The 16,181-nt window shown below is 46.0% G+C and overlaps 2 protein-coding genes across 5 annotated transcripts in view; both read left to right on the forward strand.

Moving 5' to 3' along the window:
* Positions 1-6,437, forward strand: part of Tars3 (threonyl-tRNA synthetase 3) — a 54,350-nt gene extending 47,913 nt beyond the window's left edge. The window contains exons 17-21 of one of the 3 annotated variants that reach the window (XM_036184855.1): positions 1,320-1,392; positions 2,432-2,546; positions 3,911-3,942; positions 5,540-5,643; positions 6,396-6,437. In XM_036184855.1, the coding sequence (XP_036040748.1) occupies positions 1,320-1,392; positions 2,432-2,546; positions 3,911-3,942; positions 5,540-5,593 (274 nt within the window). In that variant the 3' untranslated portion in view covers positions 5,594-5,643; positions 6,396-6,437. Of the gene's footprint in view, positions 1-1,319; positions 1,393-2,431; positions 2,547-3,910; positions 4,746-5,539; positions 5,644-5,755; positions 5,823-6,395 lie in introns of those variants that run through there. The other 2 variants (XM_036184847.1, XM_036184838.1) reach the window with 2 other exon arrangements.
* Positions 6,389-15,705, forward strand: Tm2d3 (TM2 domain containing 3). Of its 2 annotated transcripts, XM_036184875.1 has the most exons (6): positions 6,396-6,527; positions 6,796-6,888; positions 8,077-8,261; positions 11,435-11,609; positions 12,692-12,767; positions 15,384-15,705. In XM_036184875.1, exons 1-6 carry the CDS (start codon positions 6,437-6,439, stop codon positions 15,547-15,549), a joined length of 786 nt encoding a protein of 261 aa, XP_036040768.1. In that variant the 5' UTR covers positions 6,396-6,436; the 3' UTR covers positions 15,550-15,705. The 2 variants fall into 2 exon arrangements, with proteins under 2 accessions (XP_036040777.1, XP_036040768.1); XM_036184884.1 differs by lacking the exon at positions 6,796-6,888 and having other exon boundaries at positions 6,389-6,527; positions 15,384-15,699.
* The last annotated feature ends 476 nt before the right edge of the window (positions 15,706-16,181 follow it).

Here is a 16,181-nt window from a genome sequence, read left to right on the forward strand (position 1 = left end):
GAGCATAAAAGAAGACATTTTCACTTTATACACTGCTTATGAGTTTGCCATGTGTTTGATTATGTTTGTTTTATGTATTACTTTATTTCTGTAATTTAAGAATAATGTATATGACTATGTATATTCATAAAGCAGCAGCTGGGAATAGTCCCCACTGCACTGCATTCCACCCTTAAACTAAGTTCTCACCACAACGAAGAAAAAGGGAAATGTGACTCACATTCAACATTGCCCTCTATAGTTTTTAAAACAGCGTTGTATTGTGACACAATCATAGGTTACTTCTTACAATCACATGTAGTTGTAAGAAGTAATACAGAGAGATGTATAATTTACTCCCTTCCCCACAGTGGTTACATGCTTCAGAATTATACAATACCTCACAACCAGGGCATAAGCGTCAATGCTGCCAGCCCTGTTCAGATGTTACCTTTTCACATGTTCTCAATTCTGTGCTTGGGTGTGTTTAGTTCCACAAGATTGAATCACAGGTAAACATGAAGTCATCATCACCAGTCATGGTGCTGAAGAGTGCCATCATTGGTAACACCCATTGTGCTGTCCTTTTATGGACACATGTTCTATCCCATTGCTATCAACAAATCCAGCAGCCGTACCCCCAGTTTTCTCCACAGTTCTGTTAGTTCAAGAGTGTCACATAAATGGGGCCGTGCAGTATACAGCCTTCTGGATGCTTCTTTTTCACTCGCTAGAACCCCCTGGAGAGCAGTCTTTGCTCTGTCAGTTCTCTGGGTTGCTCTTGGTATTCCAGAGTGTGGTTGACCATGCTGGACTGTTCATGTGCTGAAGAACAATTGGCTGTTTTCAGCCTGGAGCTGTTCCAAGTAAAACTGCTGTGGGTGTCAGTGTGGAGGGGCTGCTGTGTAGACACAAGGCTTCTGGGATAGATGCTGAGGAGTGCAAGAACATATTCTCTTTTCCTCTCAAAATTCCAGGTTTCCTTTTCTGTCTATTCTTTCTTTCTTTCTTTTTGGTTTTTTTTTTCGAGACAGGGTTTCTCTGTGTAGTTTTGGTGCCTTTCCTGGATCTCACTCTGTGGACCAGGTTTGCCTAGAACTCACAGAGATCTGCCTGGCTTTGCCTTCAGAATGCTGGGATTAAAGGTGTGTGCCACTGCCACCCAGCTTTTCTGTCTATTCTTATGCCTTCCAACTTAATAAAGTTTTGTTTGCTTCTGCGCCATTTTACCGATACCTCTGTCTTATAAAGCTCACCTTGAGAAAGTGTTGCTTACTTTTAACCACATAAGTGGTCATTTTGAAAGGGCTTTGAATATACATATTTTACATATTTTTCAGGCCTCTCTGGCTGTCTCCTCGCCAGGTAATGGTCATCCCTGTAGGTCCAACTTGTGAAGATTATGCACTTCAGGTAAAATTACAGGCATTTAAAGTGTACAATAACTTCTCATGTACTCTCTGTAGGTCATTGACTTGAAATGTCACCCATGCTTGAAGATAACACCTAACTAGCATGTTGATGACAGCCTATGCTTTGAGTCGTTGGGCGCAATACGGGAATGACATCTGGGAGCTGCATCAGAACTGCTTTCTTAGTGTTTTTGAGAAATGGCTGCTGTTGAGCACTTCACACTTACTCTTTTCCACGTGTCTTTATTGGGGAAGAAACCTTGTTATCTGCATGCAGCTTTTAACAACAGATATTTATTATCTTACTTTCAGGGGAGAGGTCAAGAGCGGGAGCAGCTTAGCTGGGTGGTTCTATTCTTAAACTTTAAAAAAAAAATATTTATTGGTTTATTGGTTTGTTGGTTTGTTTGTTTTAAAGACAAGATCTCTCTATGTAGCCCTGGATGTCCTGGAACATAGACAAGGCTGGCCTTTACCTCCTGAGTGCTGGGATTAAAGGCATGTGCCACCACACCCAGCTCATTTATTTTCTATATATGAGTGTCTTCCTGCCTGTCTGTATGTGTACCATATTTGTGCCTGGTGCCTGAAGAGTTTAGAAGAGAATACCAGAGCTCCTGGAACTGGGGGAAGTGGGTATTGAGCCATGGTGTGTGTGCTGGGAACCAAATCCAGGTCTTCTGCAAGAGCAACACTTGCTCTTAACTGCTGAGCATCTCTTCAGCTCCCTAGCTGGCTGGGTCTAGCTTGGCATCTCCTGAGGCTGCAGCTAAGGACACAGGCACCATGCCCAAGTGTGAGCTGCTTCTCGGACTGTTGGAACAAGGGATCTGGAGAGAGTCAAGTGGCAGGCTTTGCCTACCTAGATTTAGTAGTAATATGCCCTCTCTTCCGGCCTTTCTGTGACTCACATAAACCAAGTCTGAACAAAGTGGTAGTCACTGCACAGGGTGTTAGTACTAGGAGATGGGAAACAGGGCTGCTGTGGAGTCTGGCTACCATAAATGACATAACGACAGAGACATCCCTCTTTCTTCTAGGTGTCCAAGGAATGCTTTGAAGAAGGCCTTATGGCCAATGTGGACTTGGATGACAGTTGTACACTAAATAAGAAAATCCGGAATGCACAGCTGGCTCAGTATAATTTTATTTTGGGTAATTTAAATTCATACATTTTTCAGATGCTTGACTTGGGACTGCTTTACTTAAAGAAAAAAAGGAGGAATATGATGTAACCACTTATCACAAGTTGACTGTTGAATTGTAGTGCATAAGGAAGTATCCAGCAGCTCCATGTGGAGTCTGCAGTGCAGCATCCCTAGCTCCACATGCACTCCGTGGGCAGCATCACTAATTCCATGTGGAGCCCATGGTGCAGTCTCCGTAGCTCCATGTGGAGCCCACGGTACACGTCCCTAGCTCCACATGCACTCTGTGGCACAGCGTCCCTAGCTCCACGTGGAGTCCGAGGTGCAGCATCACTCGCAAAAGTAAACATTTAAGCCCAAATGGAGACAGATGTCAAGATTACTTCTGCAGTGCAATTGCACTGCTTCTGCCCCACCCGAATGCAAAGCCCAGATGCTCCCTTTTGGTTTTCTGGTTGATTAGAAAGCTTGGGTTAAACTATGTGTAGAAAGATTCCACGTTTTAAATGATCAAAAGAAAAGATGAATAAATAACATTCTAGACATGTAATTGGGCACAAAGTCCAAAAATTTAGCTTTAAAGAAAGAAGCAAATGAAAAATCAACAATAAAACCATGAGAAACTGATATTGACATGCCTGGAGGTGTGGTATGGCTGTGTCCTGAAAGTTAAAAGGTTCTGTAGCAGAAAGAAAAGAAAAAGTGGAGTTCTTCTGTCACTCACTGGTTGTTCACTGGGAACATTTGCCTTGTAGAACTGAGATGTTCCATCGGGCTTGTTGTTGTGTTAGAAATCTCTTATTATCTTATTGGAAGGGTACCAGAGTGACGAGTGACAAAAGGTGGAGCTCATAGCCAGGCTATTGAACGAGTAACCAGGAGCTCAGCCCTCACCAGGACCGTCTCTCTCCACTTCTGTTCTGGTTTGCTCTGATCCTTTTACTTTTGAATAGCTTCTTAATTCCACTTAACAGTTTCTTCCTCCTGTGTGGAAAGAAACATGGATAGTGATTCCTACATCCTCTCCCAGTATGGGTTACTAGAGAGAACAGGCTTTTCCCCACATTCTAGAGAATTCTGGTTGGCTTGCCTGGATCCAGCCACGTGATATTTCCTTGGAATCATCAAATAGGATAAGGAGGAATCAGATGTCCATACATGCTCCCTTCCCACTTGTGTCCCAAGACCACACAGTGTATTCTGAAGCAGACAGGGGAGGGGCTTAAACACTAACTACCGAGGGAGGCCCTAATGCTCACTAGACTGAAGTTCAGTAAGTAATATGGAGGGAGTCGGGCATGTCTCAGATGACTGTTAACTTAATGGTAGGTAAATTAATTTAAAATGTTCCTTTCACTTTCTCTTCTACAGTGGTTGGTGAAGAGGAGAAGACAAATAATACGGTAAATGTTCGAACAAGAGACAACAAAATTCATGGAGAAATTTCAATAGCTTCTGTCATTGAAAAACTGAAGAACCTAAAAAAATCACGCACCCTAAATGCTGAGGAAGACTTCTGAAGCCTGTTCCTTGTGCTTCTACGTTTTCCTAACCACTTACAATATTAGTACTTCTAAGAACCTTGGGGCCACTGGTAGGCCATGAATGAGTTCACCTAAAAGCAAAATGATTATTTGAGATATACAGATTTTTAATGCATTGTGTTCTGAGACTAAATAGGAGAAGCTGGAGAAATTCACAAGAGCCCAAGACTTCAGAGAACTCACTGGTAAATGGTACTCATTCGAAGTGGGAACACTACAGAGAATTATCAAAACACAGTTATGCTGTGTTCTTTTTCAAAAGACATGCTTCCAGCTGGGGGGCTACAGGCTTGTGACTAGAGCATCTGCCTGACATGTATGAGGCCCTGCCACCTCTCCCCCACAACAAAAATAGACTCTAAATAAAAGCCCACCATCCTTTTTGAACATGGGGGTGAGGGGATCTTATTTTCTAATATACATGTCTCAGGTATTTTTATGGCTGTTTTACTAAAGTTCACACTGAAATTTCATGTCCAAAATTGGAATTGTTACATCATTTAGCCCACAATGATAAGAGAAGTACTAATATTGTGTTAGTGGCAACCGACTATGAACCTCAAAGAAATTTTGTGGAATCTGTTGTTTGCATTGTAGGTTAAGAGTTGCAGTTTGAGCTGGGCAGTGGTGGCGCACACCTGTAATCCCAGCACTCAGGAGGCAGAGGCAGGTGGATCTCTGTGAGTTCAAGGCCAGCTTGGTCTACAGAGCTAGTCCAGGACAGGCTCCAAACCCTGTCTCGAAAAACAAAACAAAACAAAACAAAACAAAAAAAGAGTTGCAGTTTGAATGCTTCTAAATCATAATTCCTTATTTATCATTAGAAAAAAAAATAAAGTCCCAAATAAAATGTATCACGTGGTGTTTCTAGGACCTCTACAATGTGTATGTCATGCTAGATTGCTTTCCAGGGTTGGATTACTGCTTTCATGGGACGTTTCACTTATTTGCTGAATCAAGTGCATTTCTGATTTTTTTTTTTTTTTAATGTGACAGGATCTCAACTATGTAGTCCTAGCTGGTCTTGAACTCAGAGATTTGCCTGTCTGTGCCTCTGGACTGTATTTCTTTTTCTTTTTTCTTTTCTTTTTGAGCTGAGGATCGAACCCAGGGCCTTCTAGGCAAGTGCTCTACCACTGAGCTAAATCCCCAACCCTGGACTGTATTTCTGATACTTGTAAAATTATTGGGAGGGGGGGCTGTTTTGGCTGCCTATATGTCTGTGCACTTGAGGAGTGCCTGGTGCCTGCAAGAGGCCACAAGAGGGTTCTGTATAGATTGTTGTGAGCCAACATGTGGGTGTGGGGAATCGAACCTAGGTCCCCTGGAAGAGCAGCCAGCACTCTTGACTGCTGAATCAACTCTCCAGCCTCTGTATTTCTGATTTTAACTGAAAGGATTTAATTAGGTTCCAAACTTTACTGCCAAAGAGAACTTAGTCACAACTTTATTTCAGTGGATGCTGCAGACTTCAAATCAGATCCAGAAAGGACTCTATCTCACATGTTAATCATTTATCTCCCTGGGACGTGAAGAATGAAGCTTAAGTTAGAGTCATAGGTGAGATTGGTGTGATGGTGTGGGGTGCAAATTGTGGCCATTTTTAAAGCTAACATTTACTTCGGGTTTGTTGAATGCCAGACACCATTTCATGTACCTTTTCACTTACCAGATGTGCAAGTGGGGAAATTGGTAGTTTGGGGACCACGAAGTGCATGTCAACAAAACACAGGCATAGAGAAGAGAGGCATATCAATAACATGTTCCCCGAGATATGCGTGATGGAAACAGTGCAGGTCAGCGCGAGCAGCTCCCCTCCTCATGGTTGGTGGTCTCTCTTGGCCAGGCAGGGCTGGGACTCTCCTCTTACGTGAAAATCCCACACACTTGGCTCTTGTCCCAGGCCCCTGAGGCCTGACCTGCTTTTCCCAGTGTCAGAGGAACTGTAAGAACCGCATGTCCCCTCAGAGTTAGACTGTGGAGCAACCTAAGGCAGGAGTCCTGGGTCCTGGCGCTTGCGACCGCAGCCACCTGTCCCTCTGGGAGCTACTTCCCCAGCTGCACTGGTCAGCCGAGATAAAATGGGTTAACATTCCCACCGTCTCCCAGACTCCCAGTGGAAAGAGAAGGCCGGCGATTCAGGTCCCAGCAACCTCCTGCCGCTGCGGGGCCCCAGTCCACTCAATTTCCCTGGCCAATAGCACTCAGGTTGCGGTGACCTGCGTTGCCCGCTGGCGGAGCCGGGCAGCAGTGCGCCTGCGGGCCGCGCCCGGCCACGCCCCCTTCTGCGCTTTCTTCCCACCCACCCCCAGCCCCGCCTCCTGGCCCGGAAGTACGCACGCGCACCGGCAAGATGGAGGCAGCGGCAGAGCCGCTGCGGTCTGTCCGGCGTCTGTCCCGCGTGCTGCTCTTCCTCTCCCAGTGCTACATTCTGTCGGGCGATGGTGAGTTCAAGGCCGGGGCCCCATCGGGCGAGCAGGTGGCACGAGGGCCTCAGGATCAGCGGGAGGCCGGCGACAGACGACTGGGCGCCACAGCCCTCCGGGCCCAGGCCGCGCAGCAGGGCCGGAAAGCCCGGTGTTCCCTATCGGAACCCGAGTCGACCTGGTTGTTCCCGTTTTATGAACCGCATCTGCCCTGCGCAGCCCCTACCTGTTAAGCACACAAATCAAGGGTACCGTATACCAGGATAACGTGTTTCTCTAATTGTAGGATCCTTAAATTTAGAGCATTCGCAGCCGCTGGCTCAGTCAATAAAGGATCCGGGCCCTACACGCACATTCACAGTAGTCCCCAGGGCAGCAGGTACTAGACATTTTCTATTCTAGTAAATGTGCATATTTATATCGAGTAGGTTTCTCCCTTCTCTCTGTTTTCGATAAACGTTTCTTCAGTATCCGAAGTCACCTTTTGATTTTGGCTATTTGATGTGTTGCTGTTTAGATATGTAAATTAGGGGCAGATAGCCGCTTTCAGTGGACTGTTTTGATATTTGATACCTTCTTGAAATCTGTGACTCACCTCTTCATCCTGCCCCACACTCCTCATTTCTGTTTATTTATTATTTCCTACTGTCTCCCAGTTCCTTAACCACTGCTGTTTTCCCTTGAATTAAAAAGCAAAACAAAACAAAACAAAACTACAGTGCCTCCCTAATGCTGTGCATACACAGGGATAAGAAGGGCCGGATAAATACCTGGAGTATAATCCGGGTGGGGTCGGGCTGTTGGGAGTTTGAGGAAATTACGCTCTAGGGACTTTGTTTCCACAATCTTTCAGGCCATTGTAGTTAGCCTGACCTATGGTCATTTCAGTTTTGTGATTTGAACCGTTCAGCCTCGGGCCACATGGAAATAGGGACAATAGGGGGAAATGATATTTTATAGAGCTGGCCACTTAGGGCAGTTTTCAAGTATTCCTGTTTTGCTAAACGGATGCTGGCCCTGTAGGTTCATCTCTTTGGAGTTCCATTATTTTGGTGACTTGGACTTGAAACTGGCAGAGTAGTTAGTTTACCAATTCCTATTTGGGCATACATGCTAATAACAGTATTTCTAGAATTGGGTGCCATTGACGTCATTTTTCTACCAATAACTTCTGATGAAAAGGACACTGGATTGGGTTTGAAGAGAAGTGTGTTCTGGTTCCAGTTCTGTGAAAGACTCCCTCTGGGATTTTGCAGACTCTGCCTTGTCCAAGCTTTAGTCTTTCATCTGTACCTATAGCTGGTGAGCCTTGAACTTGGACCCAGCACTTTCCCTGCATTATCTATCAATGAGCACTTTCAGTTTTCACAGCCACTTGGGAGGCAGGGATGAAATGCTTTTTCCTAACGTCACACAGGTTACCAGGCCATAGCTGGCTGGTGACAGAACCCCTCTTAGATCACAGGTGTCCCAGGGTCCCAGTGCTGTTCACATTCCAGTACATGCGTCATTGCTAATGATTGCTCTCTCCTCTGTCTTCCACTGTTCTTCTGCTCACTCTTCATAGAGAATAAGCTGCTCTCTCACCTCACAGAAAGTACTGAAATCCCCCCTTACATGATGAAGTGTCCAAGCAATGGTTTGTGTAGCCGCCTTCCTGCAGACTGTATAGACTGTGCGACCAATTTCTCCTGTACTTATGGGAAGCCTGTCACTTTTGACTGTACAGTGAAACCTTCTGTTACCTGCGTTGTAAGTATTGCAGTTTACTTATTCCAACTGCATGGAGTGTAGCGTTAAAAATGTAGCTTACACTGGCCAGATGTGTGCCAGGCTATATTCGGAAATGATTCATTATGGTTTGTTATGACTGCACTGCAAAGTATTTTTTAATTGTTGCACTTGGTTCTAGGAGTATATCTCAGTGGTAAAACACATGCTAGCGTGCATGAGGGCCTGCCCTCAACAACCCCTGACCCACTCCCATTTTTTTTTTCCCAAAAGTGAAAGTCCTGGGCTGAGAAAATATCTCACTTGGTAAGGTACTTAATATGCAAGGACGAAGACTGGAGTTTGGATCCCTAGCACCCTGTAAAACTCTAGACATGGCTGAATGGCCTGTAATCCCAGTGCTGGAGAGGCAGATACAAGAGGACCTTAAGGGCTGGCAGGCAATCCCTTCTAGCTGAATCTACAACTTAGTCAGTAATGCAAGTACTGCGCAAACCTAAGGACCTGAATTTGGAACTCCAGGTTCAGTAGAGATTTTATCAGGGAAGATGCTGGATGTCAGCCTCTGTCCCCCACATGCAGGTACACAACTGCACACACGAGAACACATGCATGCCACACACACACACTGAGATAAACATGCCTATAAATAAAGTCTTCCCGTTCCTTCCACACCGGTTAGCCCTGTATGAGTTATAACGTTAACAGACAGGCTGGTTGCTGTTGGGTACCAGTGTTGCGCTGGGATTGGAAGGTGTCAGTTTACTAACCTAAGTCCCTCATGAGCTTCTGTGTTCTTAGAACTGGGTCTGGATGGTAATGTCTTTTTACCACAGGTGAACTTACTAAGGGGGGACAGCATAAGCACTGTGGCCAGTGCCCCGCTAGGGACCTCCCACTTAGATAAAGCCCTATCCATGAGTAGACCACAAAGAAGGTTCTGGGCCAAGTCAGAGTGAAGCAGTGTATATTAAAATAGAGATATGTGATGTGCATACTGTAGACTTCAGAAGGGGGGTTGAGAGAAAGAGTCAAGGAAAGGACACTGTACTCCAAGACAGTGCTGCACTTAGCTGTCTTCACAGTGGCTGTGTAACTTTCTAAGTTCCATTAGTAAAGGCCGTCATTTACAACAAGATTTTAAGACTCCCTGATTTAAAATGTAAATGCAAAGTATGAGCTGGAGTACTTAGCTCTCCTACAGCATAGCCTTTGAAATGAAATTGTGCAGTGGTTTCGTGGAGTGTGCTATTTAGAGCTGGTTGAAAGATAGTCCTAATGCAGGTAGGTCACGGCCTTGAGTGGGTGTTTGGTCTTGGCGTAGGCAAGGACATTGCCTCTGTGGACAGTTTGGGTTTTATGAGTTGTCAGCCTGCAGGAAACAAGCCAGATCCCAGAGCAAGGGGCTTCATCCCTCCCCGTGTTCCCATAGGTCCTTCTTCTCTCTGTCCTGTCTCATTCCTAGCAGTGTAAAGATGGGTTGAGGAGAGGCATGGGATACCTGGCAGCTCTCTGGGAAATAAGGGGGTGAACCTGCCAGGTAGATGGAAGGTCACGTGAGAGGTCTTTGTTGAGAGCCGCCGAGCTCTGGCCCCAGTCTGGTCCTTATGTGAACAAAGCACATGTGAGGCCTCACCTCAGTTCTGGGTTGTATCTGCTCTTTCCTGACTCGTCTTTTGGGGTGTTATCTATGCTCCATGAGCCCTTGACACCAGCTAGAGTGCAGTCCAGCTGAGAGCACACGATGGCAGTAATATCCAAGCTCCCCACGCCTGTTTCTCCTGAGCCGTGCTGAGCTGACATAGAGGACACAGCTCCCCTCCCCAGCCGGGCTTCTTCCTCTCCCCCTCCGACCTTCATTTCTTTTCTGTGTATGGATGTTTCACCTGTGTGCATATCTGTGCGGCCACATGCATGCCTCTGGTGCCCTTGGAGGCCAGAAGAGGACGTCAGCTCCTCTAAAACTGGAATTAGAGATGGCTGTGAGCCATCTGGTGGGTGCTGGGAATGAAACCTGGGCTCTCTGGAAGAACAGCCAGTGTTCTTTTGCATTTTTGGGGGGGGGGGGTTCTTTTTAAATTGAAAATTTTTTTCTTACAATATATTCTGATCATGCTTTTCCCTGCTCCCAGAACCTTCCCACCTCTGACCCCACCCAACTCCACACCCTTTTTCTCTCTTTAAAAATAAGCAGAAACACTTGTGTGCGCATGTGTGTACACACACACACAGACACACACTCTCTCAAATAAAATGTACACACACAAAATTGGAAACAGATGATACAAGCAAAAGACCAATAAGACAAAAAAAATGTCCAAACAAAGCTATTTGAGACAAAAGTCTACAAAAGTACCATTGAGTTCGTCTTGTGGTTTTATGCTGGCCATCATCTACTCCTGGGCATGGAACCTACCTTGAAGCATAGTCAGTATATCCAAAGAGACTCTGGTGGGGAGGAGTAATTGTTCCTTTGGAAATGGGTGTCAGTTGCAGATATTTTCTTGGTTAGGGGTGGGAGCCCTTGTCCACTCCCCACTCTGCAGACTGGGACCCTGTCTGCAGTCTGTGTCCTCAACCACTGATCCGTTTCTCCAGCCTCTTTTTATGTATTGTAAAAATAGGAATGTACATTATTTTGAAGTTAACAAAGTGATGAAACACCACTCTGAAATAACTCTTTCTGGTTCTTTTCTCTGTGTAGCCTTAGCTGTCCTAGAACTCACTACATAGCCCAGGCTGGCCTTAAGCTCAGAAAACTGCCTGCTTCTGCCTCTGAGATGTTGGGATTTAAGGTGTGCGCTGCCACGACCCTTTTCCCTTTTTCTTTCTTTCTTTTTTTGTTTTTGTTTTGTTTTTTCAAGAAGGGGGTCTCACTATGTAACTCTGGCTGTTCAGGAATTCACTATGTAGACCAGGCTGCCTTGAACTCATAGAGATCCACCTGCCTCTGCCTCCCAAGGGCTGGGGTTAAAAACATGCACCACCACACCTAGTCCATAGCCTTTTTTCTTTAGGTAAACTATGTAGACTTTTTTCCTCTTGATACTACTTATGAACCTGCTTCCTTTACTTACTGCTAGGTCCTAAATATAAATGTTTTAGAAATGTGGTGTCATGTGACTGTGGTCTATTGATGTTGTAGCAAGCTACCATATGGTAACCGATTGATTCACTTTGTGCTTGGTCCTTAGGATCAAGACCTCAAACCCCAGAGGAACTTCATCATCAACATGACTTGCAGGTTTTGCTGGCAGCTTCCTGAAACAGACTACGAGTGTACCAACTCCACCAGCTGCATGGCAGTGGCCTGTCCTCGGCAGCGCTATTTTGCCAACTGCACAGTGAGAGACCACATTCATTGCTTGGGTAAGGAGCAGAGTTCTAGGGGACTGTGAACAAACTATCTGAGGTCTAAAACAAATTGAACCTCCCGGGGATTAGCTAACAGTCAGTACTGATGGCATGTTTACCCACCCGAGGGCATGGCTTGTGGTCACCTCTTGCTGTCTTCACAGAGGTGACTCATCTTCTGAACTTAGTCCCCGCTTCCTTTCAGGAGCGTCTGCCATAGCTCTGTCTTCCGGAATGGCTGCCGTCGTTAACGTCCCCAGCAGTGGGTCGTCCACGCTGCTCTTTTCCAGTACTTGTTGTCTTCTACTGACAGTTGCTAGGGTGTACTTACACTGCTTGTAGCAACCTTCTGTAGCCCTAAGGTCCTTCCTTTCCCAACTTGTGAGCTCCATTTTCTTTGGAAGTCTTTGATAAACAGAACACTGTGTCTGTTGGGGTGGAGGCCTGGGACTGGTGGTGGCGCCTGCCTTGATTACTCTCCACTCTGTTGAGGGAGAATCCAATTCCAGCTCCAGCTAGTCAGCTGGGGGTGGGGGGTGGGGGGGTTCTCCTGTCCCTGCCTCCTCAGTGCTAGGATAGCATGCCTGCCCAGCTTTTTGATGAGACCTAGAGAGGCAAACTGGTTCTCTTGCTGTCTGCACGTCACATGCACACTCTTTCTCCCCGGAGCCGTCTCTCCAGTCCTCACAGACAGAACGTCTAAAGTGCACTCAGAGTCAGAAGTTTAAGTGTTTTTATTGGTTTCCTACTCTGGGTACATAGAGATAAAAGGCATTTTCTTTTAAAAAACCAAGTTTGGCTTTTCATACTTAGGTCTATAATCCTTCTGGAATTCATTTGGCAGATGGTATAAGGTAGATTCGGTTTTATATTTCTCTCCACATGGTTAGCCCCAAGTTAACTAATGTGGACACTGCATCTGTTCAGTAAATGACGAGGATTTTGTTTTATGCTCTTTGACATAGTAAATGTTTTTGTAAGGAGACTTCAGCTGCTTTCAAATTCTAAATTACAAGACCATTGTTCATAAGTAAGTCTCTGTGAGGGTAGTATTTAATGTGCTCATGTTTCAGTGTTAATTTTTTTTTTTCTGTAAGGAAACCGGACTTTCCCCAAACTGCTGTACTGCAACTGGACCGGAGGCTATAAGTGGTCAACTGCTCTGGCTCTGAGGTACGCTTTGGTTCTGCTGAGTTTAAATGCTCCTGGGATTTCTTTTGGGTCCATGGGATCTTCCAGACATTATACTCAGCCAGGCTTGTCTTTACCTGAGCCTCCCACTTAGGGTAGGTAGATGCTAAGAGACGGTGGTGGGATGTTAGGTGGAGCACTGTGGAACTGGGTGGCGTTAGCTTCCCTCCACCCCCCCAACCCCCCACCCCCCATGTGACTTGCTGGAACTCCTGTTATACTTTGTCACGTTGTTAGAGACAGCCAGGGTTTCACAGCCTGAACCCACCTGAACCACTAAAATACTGTAGACTGTTTGAAACAGGTCTGTAATGTATATTGTAAGTAATTTACTGTAGAGTAGAATGTGCTCAAACTGAAAACTAGGAAAAAAGAAAATAAACATTTTTGTTTTGCTCTGTGTGTGTGTGTGTGTGTGTGTGTGTGTGTGTGTGTGTGAGTGTTTGCACAGCACACATGTGGGGGTCAGAGGACAATCCTGTGGAATCGGTTCTCTCCTTCCCCTTCTGCTTGGGTTCTGGGGATGAGCCCCAGGTCACCAGACTTTTGATGCAAGCACCTGAACCCACTGAGCCGTCTTGCTGGCCCAAGAAAAACGTTTTGCATTACCTATAATTCTGCTGTCTAGACAGTTGTACACCTGTAACTCTTGCATAAAATTGAGTGTGTATTGGGCGGGAGATGGACGACTAAGTGTGTGGAGTGTTTGCTGCACAGGCCTGAGACTCCGAGTTCAGATTCCCAGTACCCACTGCAGCAGTGAGTTCTGGGTCCCGGTGCTTCCCAGGGGCTGGTGAGCCTCAGGTGCAGTCAAGTGATATGGTCATTACTAATAGAGCAAGGCAGCTGAAGGTAGCCTCTGGCCTCTGCTCTGCACACACATACACTGTGTACGACATACACTGTGTACGACACACACAAAAGGAAAGAAAATACACTCGTGTGTTACTAAGCTGTTCAAAAGTGTCAAAGAGAGTGGACCAGCTCTTCCCATGAAAGGAGAAACCGGAGAGACAGCAGAGAAATGACTGGAAAGTAGGCCCCTTCACATCTGAAGTCTTGGATTAGGCCCAAGACCCTGAGGCCTGCAGTGTGTGACACTGGGCAGCGTTCCTCATCTGCCCACTGTTGATTCTTTGTCTTAGGCTGTCCTGTACCTACTGGAATGCCTGCTGGTGATTGTCGGGACACCCCAGTCTTGGTAATCAGACTCTCCCCAGGCATTGCCAGAAGTCCCCTTGGTGGCAGCAGTGCCTCTGTGTTAGGATCTAGGCTGAGGAAAGAGAAAGACCCTGTCTGGGGAAAGGGATAATTGAAAGCTAACGAGGAATCCACGGTGGAAACTCAGGAGCACAGATTCGATCCAGGAACTGGCCGTCCCTGGGCTTTGTCTGCAGTGACTGAGATTCAAACGCATGACTTTCAGGTTGCTCTGTTTGCTCACTTTGCTTTTTGAGATAGCTTCTTGCTGTGTAGTTCTGGCTGGCCTGGAACTCACAACGATCCTACCTCAGCCTCCAAGTGCTGGGGTTACAGGTGTGAGCCACCAGGCCTGGTGACACAGCAAACCAGATCTCATCTTAGTTTAAAATAATCTAGTCTGACAGAAAAAATACAAAGATGATCCAGAGTTCCCATGACACCCGTCTCCTGAGATCCCTTACATCGTCAACATTTTACAGTGAACTGAACAGTGACTAAAGTTATGGAAGTTTTTTTTGTCACAGCTCAACATAGGTTATTCAGAACATTCACTCTAAAGAGAAGATGTCTGCGGGTTTGCTCCAAAATGCTGTTGGTTTCGCAGCCCCCTGATTTCAAAATCCTGGTGCTCAAGTCCCTTTTATCAAATTGAATAGTGCTTGCATGGACCCAGGCACATCCCATCTCTTCACAGCTTACGCTGTCCAATGTAAATGCTGCCCATTTGTTGTTTAGGGGACAATGACAAGGAAAAGGTGGTTCTTCGGTATAGATGTGGGGCTTTTTCTCTCAGGTATTTTCATTCAGTTGGCTGAGATGCAGAACCTTCCTTTGGATACAGACTGCTCTGCACTGAGGGAGGTCGTAGGACACAAGCACACTTGGCCATGGGTGGGTACCTGTCGGAGCTGGTCCACAGGCTCCTCTCCTTTGCACTGTTATGTATGCTTTGGGCTTTCCCATCACATCCCAACCTTGTTAGATCTTAGAATTTAAAGGAACTTTAAGACTCACTCAGTGCTAAATCTTGAGAGAGAAGTAACTAAGATGAGGATACTTGATCTGGGTCTGTCAGGTGTGTCCAGTTCCTCAGGAGTCAGTTCCTGACTCCACACCAGCACTCTGCAGGCTGGGTCCCTGCAGTGAGAAAATGGTGATTTTAGCAGAGCTCAAAATTGTGTGTTTCCTGATTTTCCCCTGCTACCAAGAAGCAAACCCAGGGTGTCTCACATGCTGAATTCTTTGTTTATCATTGGCAGTCTTCTTGGCCATCATGATTTGGTGTTGTAAATGTGTAGTCATGGGAGTTAGGTCCTCTGAGACCCCTTTCTTACCGTGGTGGTAACTACCCGACTGCACTTACGGAGTTGGGGCCTTTCTGTGTTTCTTTTGCAGCATCACCCTTGGGGGATTTGGAGCAGATCGCTTTTACCTGGGCCAGTGGCGAGAAGGCCTCGGCAAGCTCTTCAGCTTTGGTGGCCTGGGAATATGGACGCTAATCGACGTCTTGCTGATTGGAGTTGGCTATGTAGGACCGGCGGATGGCTCTTTGTACATTTAACTGTGATTATGTGCTTCAGAGAGCAGCGTGTAGAACAAGTCCTTTGTGTGGAAATGGATGTGGTGTGAGATGTGTATTTATGTTTTTAATGTACAGCATCTGTACTTGGCTTGCCTTGATGAAGGTAAAATAAAGAAATGGAACACTGAATCACAACAACCTAGAATTTGTTTTCTTATTTGCCTGAAATCCTTTTTTTCCCCCTGTGAAAATAGTTCATCTTAAAGCCAGAAAAGCAAAATGGTGGGAAGTCCACTGTTGACATCCTGCCTGAGAACACTTCCTCTCCCACCAAGTCCTTCCGCTCGGCCGTCGGAGGGGCCAGCTCAAGCTCTGCCCACACACAGACTTCCATCATCTGCGAGGCGTGAGTGTGACACAGTCACAGTGTGAGCTTTCTGTAGGGTGGTTCTGGGGTGGTGACTTTGCCGTGTTAGCTTCCATCAGCAACGTAAGCAGATACAAGAGTACTGAAAATTAACATTGTTGCAGACCGCAGTCAATCCGGAGCAGCTTTTTGCGTTTCCCGTGTTGCAATGTCTTGAATAATTATCACGGCTTGCTTGTCGAAGTAGGATGTCGGCTTTTGTTTTCAGCACCCCTCCGGTCTAACAGGGGTTGGTCAGAGTTAT

Source organism: Onychomys torridus, chromosome 1, assembly GCF_903995425.1.
Source record: "Onychomys torridus chromosome 1, mOncTor1.1, whole genome shotgun sequence".
Lineage (NCBI taxonomy): Eukaryota > Metazoa > Chordata > Mammalia > Rodentia > Cricetidae > Onychomys > Onychomys torridus.

Bases quoted from the DNA above. Each gene is read 5' to 3' on its own strand.
- Tm2d3 (XM_036184875.1), top strand. From the start codon at position 6,437: ATGGAGGCAGCGGCAGAGCCGCTGCGGTCTGTCCGGCGTCTGTCCCGC. The intron at 11,610-12,691 runs GTAAGGAGCAGA...TTTTTCTGTAAG, and splicing joins AGACCACATTCATTGCTTGG to GAAACCGGACTTTCCCCAAA. The intron at 12,768-15,383 runs GTACGCTTTGGT...TTTCTTTTGCAG, and splicing joins TCAACTGCTCTGGCTCTGAG to CATCACCCTTGGGGGATTTG.